Below are 24,417 nucleotides of genomic sequence, written 5' to 3'. Positions count from 1 at the left end.
TTTGGGAACCATTTTTAATTCCTTTGCGAATTTTAATTTTCTGCAAATACAATTTTGTAGCATCCATGACACTTTTCTTATTGTACTCATACAATTACAAATCAGACACTGAACTTTGTATGTATTAAAAACAATGAGGGTCTACCTGCCAGCTGCATCCACCTCAACACATGCAACTGTTATATGAAAGCATATAACAATTTATACGCTTTCATACTGAACTCAACTGACAATTACAAAAACCATAAATGATAAATTTGAGTTATCTTCACTCTTACCCAGATGTGACCGTGTCTTCAGGCAGTAAGGTACATGTTCAACTTTTATTTTCTGTCGTGCAAAATTGCAGTCACCTCAAGGCACTTGATAATTTAAGGTAAAGACCTTCCAGTAACACAGAAAAACCCTTATCAATAGATAGCACAAAATTAAAATAAAGAAGTTGTTTACCAAAAAAGGCAGCTAATAAAAACCCCCAAACTTGATTACATGGAATAGCATTTAAAGATGTATCGAATGAAAGGTTGGACATAGAAAGCAGTGGTACTCCTACATAAAACCCATCACTACATAGCCAGTCACTAGCCAGTGAATAAGAAACTGACATTTTTCAACAATATGCACCAAATAAATGTAATAAATGTCAAATGTAGCACATTTTCACTTAAAAAATTAGCAAAGTAGCTGTAATTCCAGGTTTCTAAAGCAAAAAACAAAAAAAGTTAATTTAACAGATCAATTTTCACATTTTAATGTGACCTTTACTTAATTTTCATAAAACAATTTAATTTTCAATTTTTCGCAGTAAAGGGGGCACTATAATGGTTTGGGTGCTTTTTCCTTCAGTGGAACAACGGAGCTTCAGGAGGTGCAGGGGCATCAAACAGCTGCTGGCTATGTCCAGACATTGCAGAGCATCCCTCATGACTGAGAGCCCTCATCTGTGTGGTAACGACTGGGTTTTTCAACAGGACAGCGCTAAAGTACACAATGCCTGCATGACAAGGGACTTCTTCCAGGAGAATAACATCACTCTTTTAGACCAACCTGCATGTTCCCCTGCTTTAAATCTAATTGAGAACCTTTGGGGATAGATGGCAAGGGAAGTTTACAAACATTTCCAGACAGTAGATGCCATTTAAGAGGTTTTTTGGAGGTGACTCAACCAAAGCTGGTGCTGTTCTTTATTTGAAATTAGGGATTGTCTTGACCTTTTATATTTTTTGTCTTTGAAGATTCAAAGCAATTTTTCTAACATGAAATACAAAAGGTGCACGATTAAGACAAGACTAGTTTCAAATAATCAATGCAGCAACTGCTGTTTATTAGATAAGCCACATGCATTATGACCCATCTGAAGAGGATTCAATCAGTTTAAAACATCAACTGATTGAATCCGTGAATCTGAAAACGTGTTTCTGAGTGAAAGAGACAGACATGTACAGACTGAACTATCTGTTCAACAGTCAGAGTGTTTCTCTAACAGGAGGACACTCTTTACACTCAACTCAGCACAGACACACCGAGGAAACAGGAGACCAGAAACTAAACCCAGGATAAAGAGTTTGAGTGAAAGTGGTGTTGAAGGTGTGGAGGTGGATCAGAGTGTCAGAGGAGACACTGTAGAAGGACAGAGTGCCAGCAGGACAGTCCACATACACTGCTACTCTGTTAGAGACGGAAGAGGAGATGGATGTTTTTCTGTTATTGTGCCAGACAGAGTAACCAAGAACATTAGAGCACCACAGACTCCAGGACTGATCATTGTATCCAAACACACAGTCATCACTGTCTCCTTTCCTTCTGATTCTTCTGTAACTCACTGATATATAAACATTTCCTTTCCACTCGACCTCCCAGTAACAGCGACCAGTCAGACCATTTTTACACAGCAGCTGAGGACGGACATCAAATCTGTCTGGATGATCAGGATATGACTGAACCTTCTCCACACGCATCACCTTCATGTTGTTGTCAGACAGTTTGAGTCTTTTGTTTACTGTGTTTGTGTCGATTGGAAGTTGACAGGAATCTGATGGAGAGAACAAACACAATCCAGTTGCAGTTATTGATCCATCATCTGTTCATTGATTGACACTTTGATGATGACACCTGACATCAGAGATGTGAATGAGTGATGTGACAGTTTGAAGATGGTTGAATGTGTGCTGCTTTGTTTTCATGAATCATATTAAAAACACACTTACACTTCCTCAGACCTGGTGTCAACCATTGTTCTCCAGCAGGCTCCACCCTGAAAGGAGGAGGGGGGGGGTCAGACCAGCACAGTCTCTTTCAGCATGCACACATGGACATTGCATGGCTCTCATACACATACTGTTTTACATTGATAAAGGAACAGTCCAAGAGTTTCACAAATACACTTCAATCCATACGTGGATCAAACTGCTGATGATTTGGACTGATCCTGGATCTGTCAGTACACCACTGTATTGAATGAAATTGATTGATTCAAACTGTGACCTTCATTATCTTTATATTCCTCTTCTGTTTAGCTGGAAAGGACACCTCCCTGCGACATTAGAATAGGATCAATTAGAAAAGCTCTTTACTGAGATTGTACATGTAAAACTAAATGATGGGTGAGCTCACTCCAAGCGTGCAGGAATCAAATATAAATAGTAGACCGCAGGCATAAACACCAAACTGGACAAATATATAGCACACATTGGGAATCAGTAATGTAACATGTAACTGTACTCAATGCTGTAATTACATTACAGTTGTCTTGACGCAGCGTGGATAGAAAAGAAAAATCAAAAACAGGCACTTTCCTTCCTCCACACTGAGCTACAATCAGTTTTTTTTAGTTCGTGTCCCTCAGGAGGAAAATGCTGCAGTGGTTTATAGTGGAGATATACATTTGATTTTTAATGCACAAAAGTCTGATGATGAAATACACACCACATCCAGGACACAAACAACTGCATTATGCTGCTAACACAACTTTGGCTCTTTGCAACCCTGTGCACAGATGGCATGCTAACACAAAGTGACAAAGCCAGAATCCAGAGCAATGTTATAGCTGTGTAGATGCTGACTAGAGTCCAGAAACCCAAGGCTGATTTTTAAACAGACAACAAAGGCAGTGATGAGCAGTCAGGCTTGGAGAATCCATTTCTACCTGCTCACTTTTCTGCAGTAGAATCACTGTGAAGTCTTTGTGCTGCTTTGTGTTGTTGCTTTTGTGTCCATACACAAAAACTATCATTAGGACAGATTTATGTGTTAGAAAAAGAGGAAGTTACCAGAAACCTTTTTTTTTTTTAAATTTAGTAGAACTTGAAATTTTTATCAGTGAGTAAACAATTAGTATTGTGCCCTCAGAAACATCATGTTATTCTTAGTACTGTATACTTGTAATGAATAAGTTGTCCTAACACAGATATCTTAAGTAAGCTTTACTTCGTTTCTTTTTTAGGGAACGAGTTTGAATCATTTTTTTAAGTTTGGGGAACTAATTGGATTTTACAGTGAAGTGGTTCAGTTAATTCATTTATTTGGCAAGTAATTAAGTAATGATTTTCAGAAAAAGGACAATTACTGTGTAATCCATGACTCTTTTGTGTAATGATCCCAACACTGGTAATGATAATAACTTATTGTTGTTTTTCTCTCATTTATTATTTTAATTCTCTCTTTTTCCTCCGCCCAAATGTGTTAATCCTGGCTTTATGCAGCCACATTTAAACCTCTCAGATTTTCTTTACCACCTCTGTTTTGGCAGGTTTTTGTCTTTAAGTAACTTTCCATGTTCATGGGATGTCCTACTCTACTCTGTATGCTGGATTTTTCAAAAATAAAGTTCAAAAAGAGGCAAAAACAGAAACATGGATTCTTTGTCTCAAACAGACTTGAGGCTATAATTGCTGCCAATGTTGCTTCAACAAATTACAGAGCCACAGCTGTAAATACTTGTGTGATATTATCTATCTATATATTATATTATATATATATTATATTATATATACAGGGAGTGCAGAATTATTAGGCAAATGAGTATTTTGTCCACATCATCCTCTTCATGCATGTTGTCTTACTCCAAGCTGTATAGGCTCGAAAGCCTACTACCAATTAAGCATATTAGGTGATGTGCAACTCTGTAATGAGAAGGGGTGTGGTCCAATGACATCAACACCCTATATCAGGTGTGCATAATTATTAGGCAACTTCCTTTCCTTTGGCAAAATGGGTCAAAAGAAGGACTTGACAGGCTCAGAAAAGTCAAAAACAGTGAGATATCTTGCAGAGGGATGCAGCAGTCTCAAAATTGCAAAGCTTCTGAAGCGTGATCATCGAACAATCAAGCGTTTCATTCAAAATAGTCAACAGGGTCGCAAGAAGCGTGTGGAAAAACCAAGGTGCAAAATAACTGCCCATGAACTGAGAAAAGTCAAGTGTGCAGCTGCCAAGATGCCACTTGCCACCAGTTTGGCCATATTTCAGAGCTGCAACTTCACTGGAGTGCCCAAAAGCACAAGGTGTGCAATACTCAGAGACATGGCCAAGGTAAGAAAGGCTGAAAGACGACCACCACTGAACAAGACACACAAGCTGAAACGTCAAGACTGGGCCAAGAAATATCTCAAGACTGGTTTTTCTAAGGTTTTATGGACTGATGAAATGAGAGTGAGTCTTGATGGGCCAGATGGATGGGCCCGTGGCTGGATTGGTAAAGGGCAGAGAGCTCCAGTCCGACTCAGACGCCAGCAAGGTGGAGGTGGAGTACTGGTTTGGGCTGGTATCATCAAAGATGAGCTTGTGGGGCCTTTTCGGGTTGAGGATGGAGTCAAGCTCAACTCCCAGTCCTACTGCCAGTTTCTGGAAGACACCTTCTTCAAGCAGTGGTACAGGAAGAAGTCTGCATCCTTCAAGAAAAACATGATTTTCATGCAGGACAATGCTCCATCACACGCGCCCAAGTACTCCACAGCATGGCTGGCAAGAAAGGGTATAAAAGAAGAAAAACTAATGACATGGCCTCCTTGTTCACCTGATCTGAACCCCATTGAGAACCTGTGGTCCATCATCAAATGTGAGATTTACAAGGAGGGAAAACAGTACACCTCTCTGAACAGTGTCTGGGAGGCTGTGGTTGCTGCTGCACGCAATGTTGATGGTGAACAGATCAAAACACTGACAGAATCCATGGATGGCAGGCTTTTGAGTGTCCTTGCAAAGAAAGGTGGCTATATTGGTCGCTGATTTGTTTTTGTTTTGTTTTTGAATGTCAGAAATGTATATTTGTGAATGTGGAGATGTTATATTGGTTTCACTGGTAAAAATAAATAATTGAAATGGGTATATATTTGTTTTTTGTTAAGTTGCCTAATAATTATGCACAGTAATAATCACCTGCACACACAGATATCCCCCTAAAATAGCTAAAACTAAAAACAAACTAAAAACTACTTCCAAAAACATTCAGCTTTGATATTAATGAGTTTTTTGGGTTCATTGAGAACATGGTTGTTGTTCAATAATAAAATTATTCCTCAAAAATACAACTTGCCTAATAATTCTGCAATCCCTGTATATATATATATATATATATATATATATATAAAACACCCAGCACGCCCCTGCGGGCGGTTTATCCTTCAAGCTTGGGTCCTCTACCAGAGGCCTGGGAGCTTGAGGGTCCTGCGCAGTATCTTAGCTGTTCCCAGGACTGCGCTCTTCTGGACAGAGATCTCCGATGTTGTTCCCGGGATCTGCTGGAGCCACTCGCCTAGCTTGGGAGTCACCGCACCTAGTGCTCCGATTACCACGGGGACCACCTTTACCTTCACCCTCCACATCCTCTCGAGCTCTTCTCTGAGCCCTTGGTATTTCTCCAGCTTCTCGTGTTTCTTCTTCCTGATGTTGCTGTCATTCGGAACCGCTACATCAGGGGTGCCCAATCCCGGTCCTCGAGAGCTACCGTCCTGCAGCTTTTAGATGCATCCTTGTTCCCACACACCCGAATCAAATGAATGGCTTGTTATCAGGCCTTTGCCAAACACGATGGCATGCTGAAGAGGTAATCAAACCTTTTGATTCAGCTGTGTTGGAGTAGGGATGCATCTAAAAGCTGCAGGATAGTAGCTCTCGAGGACCGGGATTGGGCAGCCCTGCGCTACATCGATCACTACTGCCGTCTTCTTCTGTTTGTCTACCACCACTATGTCCGGTTGGTTAGCCACCACCATTTTGTCCGTCTGTATCTGGAAGTCCCACAGGATCTTAGCTCGGTCATTCTCCACCACCCTTGGGGGCATCTCCCATTTTGACCTCGGGACTTCCAGGTTATACTCAGCACAGATGTTCCTGTACACTATGCCGGCCACTTGGTTATGGCGTTCCATGTATGCCTTGCCTGCTAGCATCTTGCACCCTGCTGTTATGTGCTGGATTGTCTCTGGGGCATCTTTACACAGCCTGCACCTGGGGTCTTGCCTGGTGTGATAGACCCCAGCCTGGATCTTGTACTCAGAGCTTGTTCTTGTGCTGCCATGATTAGTGCCTCTGTGCTGTCTTTCAGTCCAGCTTTGTCCAGCCACTGGTAGGATTTCTGGATATCAGCCACCTCCTCTATCTGCCGGTGGTACATACCGTGCAGGGGCCTGTCCTTCCATGATGGTTCCTCGTCTCCCTCCTCTTTCTTGGGTTTCTGCTGCCTGAGGTATTCACTGAGCACTCGGTCAGTTGTATTCTTGGATGTTCGTTGTCTCATCCTGGACTGTGGTGCTGACACTCACCAGTCCCCGGCCCCCTTCCTTCCGCTTAGCGTACAGCCTCAGGGTGCTTGACTTGGGGTGAAACCCTCCATGCATGGTAAGGAGCTTTCTTGTCTTTATGTCTTGTCTATATATATATATATATATATATATATATATATATATATATATATATATATATATATATATATATATACACAAACCTCTTCCTCCACACCACAACAAATCCACACTTCCTGCTAGCTATGAATTATGGAACTGTATCTATTGTATCTATTAGGGGTGCAACAATACTCGTATCAATATTGAACCGTTCGATACAGTGCTTTCGGTTCGGTACGCATATGTATTGAACAATACAAAATTTTTTATTTATTTTATCAACTTTTCTTCTGACGATGCTGTCTGTGTTGAGCGCTCAGTGGATCTGCGTTCAACTACTCCGCCTAGGCTGCACTGTCGAGTGCAGATCCACTGAGCGCAGCGCAAGCTAGCAAGACAGAAGCTAAGCTTGTTGCAACATGGAAACTGCCTCAACGCTACCTGAAATTGAACCTCCCCCACCCTCATTCAGATCTGGTGTTCTGGAAATCCATCCTACCTGGCAAATCATCCTACCTGTTGTTTCTGCGCATGCGCACAACACGAAATTCAGTGGCAAATTGTCCTACCTTTGTGAATATTAGCTAGAAAAATGCTCTGACCGGTAATATTAACTGCCAAAACAACCTACCTTTGTGAATGTCACCTACAAGCATACTTAAACTGCTAAAATTTTGTGGCAAATCGTCCTACTTTTGTTAATCTGAGCTAGAAGCATACTTTAATAGCTACATTTCAGTGGCGAACCATCCTACCTTTCTGAATATGAGCTAGAAGCGTACTTTAACAGCTAAAATTCAGTGGCAAATCATCCTACCTTTGTTAATAACAGCTACACACATACTCTGACGGGTAAAATTAAGTGCCAAACCATGCTACCTTTGTGAATGTTACCTACAAGCATACTTTAACGGGTAAAATGAAGTGGCAAACCATCCTGACTGTATGCATATGAGCTACAAGTATACTCTAATGGGCAAAGTTAAGTGGCAAACTGTCATACCTACTTAAATTGGTGCTGGAATTACTCTGTGACAGCAGAAATGTGCATAAACTACTTACGGTAGGACGTTTTGCCAAAGTAGGATGGTTTGGAACTATCTTGGTTTTCATGTGAAGTATGACCCTGATGGTAAGCGCGTCATGGACAAAAGTAAAACAGTATGTCGATGTGCCATGCAATGCTCAATTGGTGGGAACTAGTGCGTTAGCGCAATTAGCTTGTTAACGTGTTGATGCCGTCCAGCCCCACGCACGGGGCGATCCGCGGTAACTCGTTAACGGAGATTTGCCGTGTTACGGCGTTAAAGTCATTTTTTTTTGTGATCAACATTTTATTGATTTAAAACGGGGTTGGGGGGGGGAGGGGGGGGGTACAGACATATACAGCACAACTGTAAACTGCAGTAGCAAAGCAAACATTAGCAAACAAGGCATAGGGACAGCAAAGAAAAGACACAAAAACACAAAGTTAAAACCAATTATTGGCTCTTCCAGGAGATAACTCTGGATGAGAAGATTTTCCAAGCGTCAACAGTCGTGGGTCGAGCTTTATTTAATTTTGCTGTGGTATGTTCAAAACCAATAACACGGATAAGACATCGTCTCCAGAATGATTCCATACAAATGTCAGGACAGAACCACTGCTTTGTAATAGTCTTCTTTGCGGATGTGAATCCAGCGAACAACATTTTGCATTGCATTTGTTTTAAGGAGATTTCAGAGGTATCATTAAGGAGACAAAGACCAGGATTGGGAACATAAAAAACTTCCAGTACCTCAGATAACACAGAGTTCACAAAGACCCAAAAATTGGATACCACAGGACAGTCCCAAAACATGTGCAAAAACGTGCCAGGTGATGAATCATTGCAGATGTGACACGTTAAAGTCATTTTAACAAGATTAACACTGACAGCACACAACAAATAGGACTGCACATTTACTCCGACATCATCCTAGTGCAAAGACAAGTGGAAGCAGACAAAAACAACAAGCATGCATGCTACAAACTTTACCCGAATCGTTTAGACAGCCGTTAGCACATGATTCTCCTTATGAGGACCTGATATGTGTAATATGCTGCTGAGAATATTGCCCAGAAGAAGCGTATAGTATAGCTTTTGTTTTGGAAAGAGACATTTCTCTGTAATAAACTCTCTTTTCCAAAGATGAGTGATTTCTCGATCAGATAGATTTATTTTATTATTTTGTTGTTTCAGCAACATTAAATTTAAAAACTGTACTTTTGAGTTAAAATATATATTTATAATTTTAATAAATGACAAATTAAAAAGGAATGAACATTTTTTTGTATCGAAAAAATATCGAACCGTGACACCAAAGTATCGAACTGAACCGTGAATTTTGTGTATCGTTGCACCCCTAGTATCTATGTCCTCTGCTTTCATAAAGGATGCTCCAGTAGTATCTCCTCTTCTAAAGGAGGTAATTGTCATGGTACCGTGTCTGCCTGGCGCTCCCTGTGTGGCTACATGTGTGTTTTTGTTTTTGCCTCTGCTCTCTCTTGCTCTCGCTCCTCCCCCTCTCTGTTCTCCCTTTGTTTTCCACTATGCCTGGGCGGAGCTCATTATGGGCTCCCGCCCTTGGCCCACGCACCTGCCACTTCACACCTGAGAGTGATCTCCCTGATGACCTGCCCTGGACTATTTATGACAGCAGTTTGGTGTTATTCCTCGCTGGACCATTGTAGACTGCAGTTAGTTACTGTCAGTAGAATCTAGCTTTCTCCCATGATTTTTTTTCCTTCGCTAACTTTTTTTCTCTTGTAAATAGATTTCCCCGAAGCCTGCCCTCATGTCCCTTGGATTTTTCCCCGTGTGTTCGTCTCAGTGGAGCGTGTGTGGATTACTGAAGCGTTTTGTGGATTACTGCCTGTGGAATGTTCTGTAGAGTCCAAGTGAATCTCTGAGTGAGAGCGGAGTGTCTGTGCCTGTTTTCCCCAAGCCCCGTGAATCCCTGGAGCTCTGGTTTTTCCCTTCACCGTGTAAATATTCACCTGGTGTTTGTGTAAAGAATAAAATTTGTAAATATACTGTCAGCGGTCTGCACGTGAGTCCGTTCGGTCAGCCACGACAAAAATAAAGGAAGCAATGAAGCACCTTTCCTCAGTATTTGGAGAATTCAAGCAGCTCTTATTGTTTTTTTCATGCTTCCTGTGCTGCTTTGGATTTCGGTTTGATGGACTTGTGTCTTTTGGCCACTAAAGGCTCCTTTTGTCACTTCCTCACCTGCCTTTGCATCTTTCACCTGTCCTCAGTATTATTTTACCTTTCATACAGAGCATTTCAGGGTCAGGCTCCTGTGTATGTAGTCCATCTCCACCATCACTCTTCATCTCACTCACTTAGTTCAAACATGACAAATTTACTGTCTGTCGCACAGACCTACCTAAAGGTCATCAAGCTTCTTAGACTGTGCCCCTTTCTCATTTCTCAGTTTGTACATCCTCCACTGCTCTCCTCATATCTTAGCCCCTCCCACCAGAGACGTGAGCAGAGGAGCCAAGGAAAGGACACGAGGAGAGAGGAGTCATGGAAAGAGGTGTCTAACAAAATCCAGAGAAATCCAACAATTTATTTTCACTTATTTAATTCATCCAGTTACTTTAGAGGCTCTTAAATGAAGGATTTTGTTAAGAAAATGTTTTAGTTCCTCACATTTTTATACAATCTTTTTGTTCAACCCACTGAATTAAAGCTGAAAGTTTGAACTTCAACTGCATTTGAGTTTTTTCCTTTAAAATTCACTGTGGTAACCAAAATTACAAAATGTTGTCTCTGTCCAAATATTTATGGACCTAACTGTATGTCTACTTTTAATTAAAATCTCAATATGTGTTATCAGTTATCATTAATGTTTCTGCAAACAGACTCGTTGGAGACCCCCTACATAAAGATCCATGTACTATCCAACTAGACTAGTGTGTCTGTCCCTAAAAATACTCCTCCATGTGTGATTGTTCATGTCTCATCTGCAGGACACAAACAGGAAGTGAGTGAAGGACACAGGAAATGTTTTCAACTCTTCCTCCTCTATCAGACATTCTCTTCATACCTGAGAGTGTCCAGTGGATCCTTCAATCCAGCCGACAGCAGTTTCATTCCTGAGTCTCCTGGATGATTGTAGCTAAGGTCCAGCTCTCTCAGATGGGAGGGGTTGGAGTTCAGAGCTGAGACCAGAGAAGTACAGCCTTCCTCTGTGATCAGACAGCCTGACAGACTGCAGACACACAAAACATGAATCCATCTGTGAACAATGACTTTCTGTTTGTCAGATACAATAACATTATCCATTTACGTCCATTCAGTTTAATTTAACTTTATTTATAAGTGACTGTTTCCGGATAAGGTACCGGACTCCGCAATACAACTACCGGGGTTCTCTGTGCACCGTGCAGACAGGTCACAGGATCTTACTGGTAAAAGCAGAGGCGGTGGTGTGTGTTTCATGATCAACAACAGCTGGTGTGATTATGCGAACGTGCACCCGGTCAAATCCTTCTGCTCACCGGACCTGGAATACCTGATGATTAAGTGCCGGCCATTCTGGCTACCGAGGGAATTCACAGCAGTGATTATTACGGCTGTTTACATTCCCCCACAAGCCGACACTGACCGAGCACTCAGGGAACTGTACAGTGCGATCAGCAGTGAGGAAACTGCACACCCAGAGGCGTTTATCATGACCGGGGACTTTAACAAAGGAAACCTGAAGAAAGTTTCACCAAAACTCCACCAACACATCCATTTCAACACTCATGGAGACCAGCACATGTCCGACTACCAACCTCTGTATATTTTATATACTTTATTTTATTGTTTACTCTATTTTATTAATATCTATTAATTTGTAAAATATGTATATATACACACACACACACACACACACACACACACACACACATATTTAGTATACAAATTCAGTAATATGCATACACTCATATATTGTACATATATTTAGTCATATAATTCTCAGATTTAGCCATTCTTATATTTAGCTTGTTCTTATGGTATTGTATTGTGAAGCTCGCACACAAGAATTTCACTCACATGTACTGTACCAGTTTACCTGCACATGTGATGTGACAATAAAAGTGATTTGATTTGATTTGATTTGATTTAACAGTTTAAGGTAACTCCCTACAATATTAGAAAGTCCCAACCATCAGGCAATCGACTGTGAGCAGTGCTTGGTAATGGTGGGAAGGAAGAACTCCCTTTGATAGAAAGATCCTACCAGTGAAAACAGGCTACAGGAGAACCATCTACAATGACTGGCTGCAGGGTGAGGGGGAAGAGAAGAGATGAGCTCAGAGAGACAAGAACAAATCACAAACTAAGAAGAGAGAAGACAAAAGTTAAGAGCATGCAGTAGTGACATATAAAAACATCAGTAGTGAAAAGAGGTGGGCGGAGGAGAAAGAAGAGTATCATGGGAAGTCTTGCAACAGCCTGGGCCTATAGCAGCATAACTCAGGATCACCTGATCCACCTCTAACAATAAGCTTTATCAAAAAGGAAAGTTTGAAGCTGATCTTAAAAGTAGAGAGGGTGTCAGTCTCCTGAATGCAAACTCAGAGGAGAGTGTTCATCTGCACAAGTTTAACTTGTCACAAAAGCAGAATTCCCAGTTAAACATTATTTTGCTAAACATGAAGCTTTTACAGCTTTTCTCAGTGATCAATATATCAGGATGGGGACAGCAGTGACATCACAGATTTACCAGAATAAAATCTATGATCTCCAGCTTTGTAACTCTGACACTGTGGACAGTGTTGCTGTTAGATTGGAAGTTTCTGGCACTGCAAACATTTACTGTGTCGCACACTGATCAGTTATCAATCATTATTTGACTAGAATCAATCACACTGATGGAAACGTGTGTCACAGGTGGATTTTGGAGATGTCATGACCTTTGACCTTTCTTAAGAGAGTCAGCTGTGGATTATTCATTGTTGTGTCTGATACTTAGAACTGTGAGGAAGAATGGTACACAGTTAATCGGGGTACCCTCTATCTGAATTAGGAAAGGTTGGCAGGCCGCGTGTGGGCCACGCTGAGTATCACTGTTTGAAATGTGAACATTGTTCTGCTACAATCAATGGACTAAACCAGAGAAGAAGTAAACAGACTTTACAATGAAGATCCTCAGTGTGGATCAGTATAATATCAGCCTTGTGTCTGCAGTTTAGTGTCAGCACAACTTTCACATCATATTCATCTCAGCACAACTAAAACATGGTGACTGACCTCAGAGTTTTGAGTCCACATCCTGAACTCTCCAGAAAGCCACACAGCTGTTTCACTCCTGAATCCTGCAGGTTGTTGGAGTTCAGGTCCAGCTCTCTCAGATGGGAGGGGTTGGACTTCAGTGCTGCTACCAGATAATCACAGCTGATCTCTGACAAACCACAGCTCCCCAATCTGTATAAAGAATGAAAGATGTAAGTTTATTAGACAAAGTGTGAGCTTGAAATCAGTCAGTGTTTCATAATCTTTTCAGAGCTGAAGAAGGTTCAGAATGTAGAAGTTTAGAAAATGGAAACTCCAAACAGCTGAAACCAACAAGAAGCAGCTTAAAAAAAACACAAGAGAAAAAATCTCTGAATTTTTCACATTAAAGTTGTACATTTATCATAAAAAACATAAAAAAAGTCATGTTTTTTCATTCCAGGATCCCCATGTCTTTTAAAGGTGAAGTTGGAAAGAAATGGACATATTTGAAGGCCATCACCTTTTTCAGTCACATTATTAAAGCAGACAAACTACAAGCTCATTTTCATTCCAACAAGTCATCTTCTGACCTGGACTAACAACACTGGCCTCAACTGTGTTTAATATTTAGGCACGTAGATTATTTATGTGCTTCAGCTCTTCTTAAATTTTACCACCAACACGTTTCAGGAGGAGCAGCTTTTAATTTGAAGGCCAGCTTTCTCTGTTTCCTGTTTTCATTGTTCTTCAGTGCATTAAATTGTGTTACACAAAAATAAGAAAAGCAAAGTTTTCAAGCGTTGAAGAATGAATTCACACGTCAATAAACATTTTCATCAGCACAAGCAGGAAATAGCCCAAAACTGCTATTTCTCATTCTACAATTTCAACAAATGCACATGAATTATACTTCATACACAGACCCACAGTCTCTGATTGCTCTGAAATCTCACTTACAGCTAATGGAAATAAAGAAAAGTCCAGACTGACAGTTTACTGTCCTTGCCCTGAGTTTCCACGTTTTCACCAGCTAGACAGTGAGATAACGATGATTCAATATCCAGACTTATTTTCCTTTCTGTGCTCATTTATTAAAGACCGGCCTCTCACCGTGGCTCTCTCTTTGACCATCGTAAAACTGAAAGCATACGAAATATTGTGTTAGCTAACCAACATTGCAAACTAGCTTGTTACACGCTTATTGCAAGCTAACAAGATAAAACGTTCATCTTAATCATAAAAATGATCATTAAGCAAAACAAAATAAAATTATGATTTTATCATCATTCATACTGACGGACAAATGTCGTCCAAAGCTACAACATTTTAAGGTTCATATGAGCTTAAAACAATAATACTTCAGCATCACGGTGAGCCATCTTGGATTTTTCTTTTTTCTAAAGTAACCAAAAAAATATTACAAAGCAGCCACTAGAGAGAGGGCAGTTTACAAAACCATATAATCCATCTTAATTTTTAAAAGACAGAACCAATGACTGTATAAAAGATGGACAACGCGACACCACCTCCTCCCATTGTGCAAAAATAAAGCCAAAATATCCCACTTGTGGAGGCTGCCATCTTGCATTTTTGGAGCCAGAGTCTGCGCAGTAGTGACTTGAGGTGGAGCGACTGTGTAACACTCCCGCCCACACACCCGCTAGACGTGACCGCAAACACGCCCCCTTACACTTTTTACGTAGCCCGGCTGCTCTAGTTTTTTGCTGGTTTACCGCGTTCCCCTGGCGTTTACTGGCATTCCCCCAGACAAGCTAGAGGAGGAGGCTGGGGAGAGGGAGGACTGGGCTTCTCTGCTTAGGCTGCTGCCCGCGTGACCCAGCCCCGGATAAGCGGAAGAAGATGGATGGATGGAACAAATAGCCTGCTCATTGGTGTGTCAAACAAAACATGCCACAGAAAACATGAACCAAACAATACTTCTCTTTTACAAAATATGTGACTGTAAAAACTCCTCAGACAGTAATTAAGAACCTCATAAGCCCTCCAAAGATAAATAAAAGGTGAAAGGACTGGTTCTTATATAGCTCTTTTATACTCCATCTGAGCACTCAAAGCACTTTATACAACTCGTTCATTCACCCAATCACACCCATTCACAAAAGAACATTATCTAAGCTGTTTCAGTGCTTCATGCACATTCACACTGCATCGGAGAGCAACATTCTGGATAGTAGCTGACCTGCTCTACCACCTGAGCTACAGCCACCCCGGTCAAAGGTCATTCGCCAATTCTACAAAGCTTGGTTGTTTATTGTTTAATATCATTCAGACCTTAAATGATAAGCAGTGGGAACGTTTGGATTCTGACCTGAGAGTTTCCAGTGTACAATGTGGACTCTGTAGCGCAGCAGACAGAAACTTCACGCCTGAATCTTGCAGGTCATTGTTAGTCAGGTCCAGCTCTTTCAGAAAAGAGGACATGGAGCTGAGAACTGAGGACAGAGCATCACAGCTTCTCTCTGAGAGGTTACAGCCACTTAGTCTGTAAAAAAAACAAATTAATTAAATCAGTCAAATGAATTTTTAAAATGCCACCATGCAATACAATTACTGGTTGACTAAATAGCTTCATTAAAACACAGCTGTCCTTCTATCAGCACTTACTCCTTGTAAGCTTCACCTCCTCCACCTCGTAATTCAGAGGACATTAACATAAACTATAAATCTAGTATAAACATCATTTCTGAGTCATGTTTGGAAATGTAATCTTCTCTGAACCATTTGCATAGTTTAGAGCCTGATACTGAAATATATCTGTGGACAGCACGGACATTCAAAGCAGCAAAGATCACAGAAGACGACTCTGTTCAATAAATATTACACTCATGCTGTCAAGAAAGACCAAAGGTAGGTAAAACTCTGGTTGTTGCAGCCATCCAGTAAGACATGCTTTGTATTTGCAGTCGTGCTGTAGTTTGTGACACCTGGTGGATGAGTTGTGAAGGATGATGAAAAGAAGATTTAAACCCAGGCCCTGGAGTCACAACTCTAACCTTCAGTACATCGGCCACCTGCTCAGCCAGGTAAGCTATAGCAGCAGTCAGTGTGTGAGTTAATTTGAAGACAATGATGAGAATAGCTATAAGTCAGGGGAAAAAACAAACAACTTATTATAAGAAGAGCAGGTTCAGGGAGGGACAACCATCTGCTCCAACCAGTTTGGGAGTGAGGGGAGAGAGCAGGCCAAAAACAACAAAGAAACAAAAAACACACTGTGGAAGACCGAGGCAGAGTTTAGTAATTAACTCAATTCAACAGTGGTGCATGAACACATGAAAGTGGAGAGAGGTGGGTGAAGAAGTAATGCTCATTACATCCTGGGAAGAGCCCAGAAACCTAAGCTTAAAAGTGCAACTAAAGACGTTTCTGTGGCTACAATGATTCACTGAGTAATTCAAATGCAAATGCTTTGTTTAATGCATGAGCCACCATGCATGTAAAAGTGAGTGTTTCACCAATATTTGTGACCAAAAATAGACCTGCAGTAGAAATGTATCTAAAAGCATGCATGTGAATATAAGGTATTACAACATTTGGCAGTTTTTAAACAAAGACTGATAACACAACAGCAGCACTGATGATCATAGTTTATGGTAGACTCAGCGTTTCGAGTACACAGAGTTCTTGAGCCATCAAAGAGGTTACAGCTGTATAGGAGTAATCCCAAACTTTAGGATACAAATTCATACAAAGACAGAAAGCCTGGTGAAATAAATTACTGACACAGTTGGATGTTTGAAGTAAAACATGAGTACAAATGTACTTACAGAGCTTTGTTGGAGGTTTTGAACACTGGCAGCAGCCTCAGAAGAGCCTCCTCCGAAGCAGAGTATTTCTTCAAGTCAAACACATCCAGATCTTTTTCTGATGACAGTAAGATGAAGACCAGAGCTGACCACTGAGCAGGAGACAGTTCATCTTCGGAGAGACTTCCTGATCTCAGGGACTGTTGGATCTCCTCCACTAGAAAACAATCATTCAGTTCATTCAGACAGTGGAACAGATTGATGCTTTTCTCTGCAGACAGATTCCGATTCTTACTGAGCTTCTTATTGATGTACTGGACTGTTTGTTGATTGGTCTGTGAGCTACTTCCTGTCTGTGTCAGCAGGCCTTGTAGGAGAGTCTGATTGGTCTGCAGTGAAAGACCCAGGAGGAAGCGCAGGAACAAGTCCAGGTGTCCATTTGGACTCTGTAAGGCCTTGTCCACAGCACTCTGGTAGAAGTATTTCTCTGAAGATTCTCCTGTTTCAGATTTCTTGGAGGTTGTTTGTTGGTCTTCCATCAGATTGAGTCCAGAGTTGATGAAGGTCAGATAGACATGAAGAGCAGCCAGAAACTCCTGAACACTCAGATGGATGAAGCAGAACACCTTGTCCTGGTACAGTCCTCTCTCCTCTTTAAAGAGCTGTGTGAACACTCCTGAGTACACTGAGGCTGCTCTGATATCAATGCCACACTCTGTCAGGTCTGATTCATAGAAGATCACGTTTCCTTTCATCAGCTGATCAAAGGCCAGTTTTCCTAGAGACTCCATCATGTTCCTGCTCTCTGGACTCCAGTGTGGATCTGTCTCAGCTCCTCCATCATACTTGACCTTCTTCACTTTGGCCTGAACCACGAGGAAGTGGATGTACATCTCAGTCAGGGTCTTGGGCAGCTGTACTCCCTTTTTGGTATTCAGCACATCCTCCAGAACTGTAGCAGTAATCCAGCAAAAGACTGGGATGTGGCACATGATGTGGAGACTTCGTGATGTCTTGATGTGGGAGATGATCCAGCTGGCCTGCTCCTTATCTCTGAATCTCTTCTTGAAGTACTTCTTCTTCTGTGGGTCAGTGAACCCTCTGACCTCTGTGACCATTTCAACACACCTAGGAGGGATCATATTAGCTGCTGCAGGTCGTGTGGTTATCCAGAGGTGAGCAGAGGGAAGCAGTTTCCCCCTGATGAGGTTTACCAGCAGCACATCTACTGAGGTGGACTTTCTAGGGTCAGTTAGGATTGCAGTTTTGTGGAAGTCCAGAGGAAGTCGACACTCATCCAGACCATCAAAGATGAACACAACCTGGAAGTCTTCAAAGCTGCAGATTCCTGCTTTTTTGGTTTCAGTAAAGAAGTAATGAACAAGTTCCACCAAGCTGAACTTTTCCTCTCTCAGCACATTCAGCTCTCTGAAAGTGAATGGAAATATGAACTGGATGTCCTGGTTGGCTTTGTCTTCAGCCCAGTCGAGGGTGTATTTCTGTGTTAATACAGTTTTCCCAATGCCAGCCACTCCCTTTGTCAGCACTGTTCTGATTGGTTCATCTCTTCCAGGTGAGGCTTTAAAGATGTCTTCTCGTCGGATTGTTGTTTCTGGTCTGTCTGGTTTCCTGGATGCTATTTCAATCTGTCTAACCTCATGTTCATCATTGACCTCTGCAGTCCCTCCCTCTGTGATGTAGAGCTCTGTGTAGATCTGATTCAGAAGGGTTGGGTTTCCTGCTTTAGCGATCCCCTCAAACACACACTGGAACTTCTCCTTCAGAGCAGATTTAAGGTTACGATGACAAACTACAGCTGGAAGTTCTGAATGAGAAGAAATATGTAGAATATCATTTGAAAATGAAAATATACACTTAATTCCAAAAACAATGAATCTTTAAAACACGTTGGTCTTTCTCTTAAGACATTAGTAAATGTTTCATTTATCCAGCAGCTTAAATCTTTAGAGAAATCCTCTTACTGCTCTGCAGACGGTCAGCCAGCTCCTCCTGCTTCATTTTCCTCAGGAACTTCAGTGTGATCTTCACAAATGCCTCTCTGCTGCTGCTCTTTCGACTTGCTAAGCACTCTGGGTAATCTGCACTCAGAACCTTCTGGATCTTCTTCAGCTCGTTCTTCACAAAAGTGATGATGTTATCCTCCAGCAGCTGGAACAGAATACTTTATGAATGAGCCAATCAGACTGAAATCATGGAGCCAAACATCAGATCCATGTTGGACACACTTACAATCCACCGGTCTACAAAGAGCAGCATGGAGAGGACTGTGAACACAATAGATGTAAAAGTAGTTGTTGTACATGTACAGACCATAAATATGGAGTCCAGGTGTGTTTGATGCTGCTGGGCAGACTGACCACTGGGAACCTCTGAGCTCTCCTGGTCCACTCTGTGGAGGAACCATGAAGAATCAGTTCAAGCACAAGATAAAGATCCAGTAGTTTCTGCTCAGGTAACTTCATCTGAATCAAGTTTGTCATGTTTTAAACTCAGATTGTGAAAATATCAGGCATTTTCAGTCTGTTTCATGGACTCTCTTTCATTGCTGATGGATGATGTTGCAGAAGCTCAGACTTCATTAAATTGAACAAATTAACTCAGTGGGAGGTAAAACTGATAAACCATCAACCACCTCTACAAGCAGTTCATTGCTCAAAGACCAGAACATTATCCCAGGTCTGCCCTCCACCACTATAACAACAGCTTTACAAACTGGGTAGATTAGTGTAGGACATGTGAGAAATACCTGTTGTGTCATTTTGTCACAAATCATCTGACACCTCTGAGTTTTTTCTAAAACAAACTTTGTATATTGAATGAATTTGTGAAAGTTTTACCGTCATACTAATAATACAATTGCAATTTGGTTCCTTAGTCATCGATTCATAAGTTCAGGAAAGTAGATGCGTTTTTCAGGGCAACCCCCCACACATTTAATCTCTATTGAAATCACTAAACAAATGTAACGTCTAGTATAAAGGTCACAATCTGAAGATCAAATCAGTTTTTGTTCCCTGTGATTAAGTCTGAGCATCAGTATCCTGGGATTTATCCACTACATCCACACTACTGTTGTTCAGTGTTCTCCTGGTGGAGGTCTCATTAACACCACCCAGTATGATCCGGGCTTTAGCTGCTTAGACGTTACCCTGGGTCTCTTTGTGACCTCTCAGACTGTTTAACAGATCAGACACAATGACAGATCAGAGAGAGAGCAGCTCTGTTCTTTAAAGACAAACATGAACCCACTCAGTACACACTTTCCCCACAGATATGAGCATATCTGTCCTGAAACAGTCTGACATTTTTATCTTTTTGTTTCATCGTTTTCTTTGTAAAAATCTGAGGATTTTTCAGCTCGTATTTATCCAGGAAAACGCAAACATCTAAAGGAGCTCATCACAGTTCTCTGACCTCGTTGGTCCAGGTTCATCACTGAAGTATGGAGGTTCATCTTTGGACAGGTCACTCCTCACAGACAGACAGCTGGATCCTGCAGACTGTGACCTCTGACTGCTGCAGGCACAAACATGTTTTATTCAACGATAAATTATCTGATGAAAGTCATTGAAGCAGCTCTGATCACACAGACTGCAGATAATGCAGCTGTTTCCTGTCAGTAACAGTCCTCTTAGATTAGAGTACAGCTTTTTACAGGAAAACAAATGTCCCTGAATGCAACAGTGAGAAACAGTCTGCCTCTGTGGCTGTGATAGCTGCCGTTAGGAGCGTTCATGTGTTTGCAGTTATACGAGGAGATGTATCATCATGGAGATGTTAACAAATCCTCAAATCCTACAGCATCACGTGGCACGCACAAACAACTTCCACTGATCAGAGCGATGTCCTCTTTAAGGTCTGCAAACCTTAGTTTGCTTTCTAGAGCAGTGTATCATCCTCACAGAGCACAGCTGGCATGCTTGTTTGTGTTAGCTTAGCCACTAGGCTAAAGTCAAACTACCCACTGCTAGCAGCTGTTTCCATCATAGTTTAGGATCCAGATGTGTGAGCTCTAAATTTGCACCTGTGATTAAAATAAATAGCTAAAAACAGCCAATTGTGTCCAAATATGTGTTAAAAGCAGATAAAATGACAGTTACACCTGTGCCTGTGTGTCCTTTGAGACACTACTCTCCTACAGAGATGCATTTTAGAAACCAGTAAACATCAAAATCATTTAAATCAGACAAACTGACATCAGTTCATGTTACTGACAGCTCACCTCTCTGCAGCAGACACTTTAAAATCAACGAGACCACCTTTAGACGTGTCACTCCTTAAGGACACAAAGCTGGATGGAGGTCCAGGTTGGTTCCTGTGAATAGTGATGGAGCAGTGATGCGAGTGCTGAGCTGTGACATGGAGAATAGTCATGGACAGTTAGAGATGGTCATCTCACCTCTGAGATTTGGTCTGGCTCTCACGTTCCCCACACAGAATGGTTTTAGAGGGAGGGACTCCCTCCTCTCTGTCCTCACACTGATCCATGCTGCTCAATTTACATCCACATCAGCTCACAAACACTTTCTACCTTCACCTGCAGAGAAAACACAAATCATTCATGTGCACATGAACTGAAATCCTCTTTTCCATCATGTGTGCTGTCCAAATATCAACTCCTTCTTTCCTGCTTCATCTCAGTGTCAGCTGAGAGAATGACAAACCCACTATGTGTCAACATTTGATGGATGATGACACAGAAATGTGAAGTGATATTGACCTAAATGTGTCCTAATGATAATGAGAAGCTTTGATGAGTTGTGATTGTGTGAGCTGTTACTAGGATGTTAGCCCAGCCCTGAAATCTTTGCTATTTTCACTTGATAACAGAAGCTGTTATATATATATATATATATATATATATATATATATATATATATATATACCTAAATAAATACAAGCAGGAAGCATGTTTTCATAGTGTTATTTAGCCATCAGAACATCCTACCTAAATAAATGCAAGCAGGAAGCATGTTTTGATAGTGTGTGTTATGCCTTTTGGTCAGAAGTCAATAGTTAATGCATAGTCTGATTAAGTTACATAAGCAAAGTGATAAATAAGTTCAAAGTTAAGAAATATTATAAGTGATTCATGCTAAAAACAGTTAAAATGTCTGGGTTCGAAATTTGCTCAGAGTGAATCATCGTTATCACAAGTGATCTTGTATTGTATGTGCGGAAACGGGAGCGAGGGAGCGCTCTGATCATTAACATATCTTTGACGTATTTTCTCCGTTAATGCCGTGAAAAGTGCTTCGGCAGTATTAAAAGAGTGAACGAGTTCATGTACACGCTAAGAGTGCCCTACACGCTTGTACCTTGGGAAACGTTCGTCTTTGTGAGTATTAATATGTTCAGAGATAACTTTTATATGTGTTTACCTGGAGTGAACTGCGATGCTAATGTAACGCACGTGTTAAGCTAGGCTAAGTTTGTCATTAAGATGTGTATTAGCTAGCAATTTATTTTCATTTTCTGTATATTTCAGTTACAAATAAGAAATAGCAAGGAGAAACCTTGAGAGAGGAAAGGCTTTAAAGGATCTTCATTAAAAGCAAGAAAAGCAAGCCTTGTGTGGAAGATCTCCTCTATTTTGTTCGCTAGCTGTCTAGCTTCACATGGTCACGTGTCGTGAGGGCAGCGTAGTGTGATTTGGCCATTTGAACGTCCTACCTAAATAAATGCAAGAAATTGATCAGTGTTGTCTTTGCTTACTTACTGTTTTTAGTGTTAACAATCCACATTGCAGGCACTGCATCTTTCAACATGTTTGTGGGTAGATTTGGATGTACCAGGTGTAAGTGCAGCCACTCAGCCTTTACTCGATGTGATCATAGCAGCAGGTGCAGATGTGTGTCACAAGTTAATCTAGTAGTAGGCTATGGTACTTGGCCACAGGTGGCAGCAGTGGACTGACCTGCATTGGAGACTGGTCCAGCTTGTATGTGGTAGTCAGTAGATGGGTTCCAAATTGAGGATTATATGCAAGTTTTGGAGACTGTTTATTACTGATCACTGTGTAACTGTGGATCATTATTAGATTGACCACACTTATACAGATTGTATATAACAACTAACTCTAAAATGTTCATTTGCAGAGAAAAGACACACGCAGACTATGCTAACGACATGTGATGTTACAACACCGGTGAAATATTAGTGTCATATATTTGTTCACGACATTTTTCTTATGGGCAAAAGTATTGATATCATGATGAACAAGGGTGGTGATTCTTATGACTTTGTGTATATAATTTGCTATTTTGTACAAATGTAGGCTGATAATACATACATGATATCATTTCATTCATTTCAAAGGTTTATTTGCATGACGCATAAACAGACACAATTGAAAGGTACAAATGTATTGTGCATGAAACGAATTCAAACGTGCTGCAGATGTGTGTCACAAGTTGATCTGGCTGTAGGCTGTGGCACTTGGTTCACTCGAGTCCATGTTAGTGCACAAAGTAAACTGCACGCTTTAGTAATAAAACGTGCGAGAGGAACGATAACGACGACAAGAGTCTCCCGATCGTTTACTCTTGCTGTCCTGTGAACAACATCGGCGTGGTGTTAATTTTTTGCTGTTTTCGCGACCGTGTCGCGCATGAGGATATCACCAGGTAAACTTGCCACATTTTTAAACATTTTGTTGTTCAACAGCATCAACACTGACGGAGTGTGTTTGAGATAACCTCACAAGTGTCACAGATGACACATTTGGCGTTTTTTTTTTTTTTTTTTTTTTTTTTGCTGGTTTGTCGGTAGCAGCTACTGAAACGCAAGTCTGCCATACATCTGTTCGACCAACGCCAGTTGATCTAAACGCCAGTAGATCTGGAACACCAGCAGCTTTACAGCTGTGGCTCCAGCAAACATCAGCTGATACTAGAAAGTAATATTAAATAAATGCTAACAACAGCTGATCAAGCTTAAACGTGTTGTTCTTGTTTAGCGTGACATCCACTGGTTTCCTCTTTCTGGCGCAGAGAGAAAAGCCGATCAGCTGATCATTGATCAGTTTCATGATTGAATTAGCAACTTTCTACCTTAAGTAGTGATAGGGAGAAATCACGTTCCTTTTCACCTCAACTTTAAAGTTCAACCTTCCCGGCTGTAATTGGTCCAGTCCCGAGTCGATGGCCAATCCACCACCATTCATTTATACCGTTAAAAAAAAAAGAAAAGAAATAAAACCCCATCTGCCCATAAAATCGAAAAATCACAAGTGGCCCGGTATGCCCGATGGCCAGTCCAGCCCTGCACAGCTGATGTTAGCCAGAAAAACATTACACACCGACTTTAAAGGAGAGACCGGAAATAAAAACACACAGAGTTAGTTGTGTGAATAAATCAGACATGAGCTGAAGAAACAGTAAAGTTCCTAAAGACGAACTGTTAAAGGAGGAAACAAAGCACACTTACAGTTTCTTCAAACACACCAACAACAAGCTCCACTTACTTCCTCATTGTTCAGCTGCTTCCTGGAAAGCCAGTAGTGATGTGTCAGTCTCGAACGAAAGTGAATGACGCAAGCCCCGTCTCCTT

General features: G+C 41.2%; 1 protein-coding gene across 4 annotated transcripts; it reads right to left on the bottom strand.

The window, feature by feature from the left end:
• On the bottom strand, positions 1 to 24,417 carry LOC147335124 (NLR family CARD domain-containing protein 3-like). 4 transcript variants are annotated; one of them, XM_086276274.1, is made up of 13 exons: positions 24,295 to 24,332; positions 21,266 to 21,403; positions 21,089 to 21,181; positions 20,281 to 20,382; positions 19,177 to 19,255; positions 18,828 to 19,014; positions 17,141 to 18,670; positions 16,867 to 17,062; positions 15,408 to 15,581; positions 13,115 to 13,288; positions 10,920 to 11,084; positions 2,208 to 2,254; positions 1 to 2,032 (listed from the first exon to the last, which is right to left on the bottom strand). In XM_086276274.1, the coding sequence occupies exons 2-13, from the start codon at positions 21,352 to 21,354 to the stop codon at positions 1,509 to 1,511; spliced, it is 3,360 nt and encodes a 1,119-aa protein (XP_086132400.1). In that variant the 5' UTR covers positions 21,355 to 21,403; positions 24,295 to 24,332; the 3' UTR covers positions 1 to 1,508. The 4 variants fall into 4 exon arrangements, with proteins under 4 accessions (XP_086132400.1, XP_086132389.1, XP_086132380.1 ...); XM_086276263.1 differs by having other exon boundaries at positions 16,867 to 18,670; positions 24,332 to 24,417; XM_086276254.1 differs by having other exon boundaries at positions 16,867 to 18,670.

The sequence above is a fragment of the Aulonocara sp. 'chitande type north' Nkhata Bay genome, linkage group LG3 (genome assembly GCF_057382095.1).
Source record: "Aulonocara sp. 'chitande type north' Nkhata Bay isolate Kocher_YH1m ecotype deep benthic linkage group LG3, A_spYH_male_GT1.1, whole genome shotgun sequence".
Taxonomy (NCBI): domain Eukaryota; kingdom Metazoa; phylum Chordata; class Actinopteri; order Cichliformes; family Cichlidae; genus Aulonocara; species Aulonocara sp. 'chitande type north' Nkhata Bay.
This window is presented reverse-complemented; position numbering and strand designations above follow the sequence as displayed.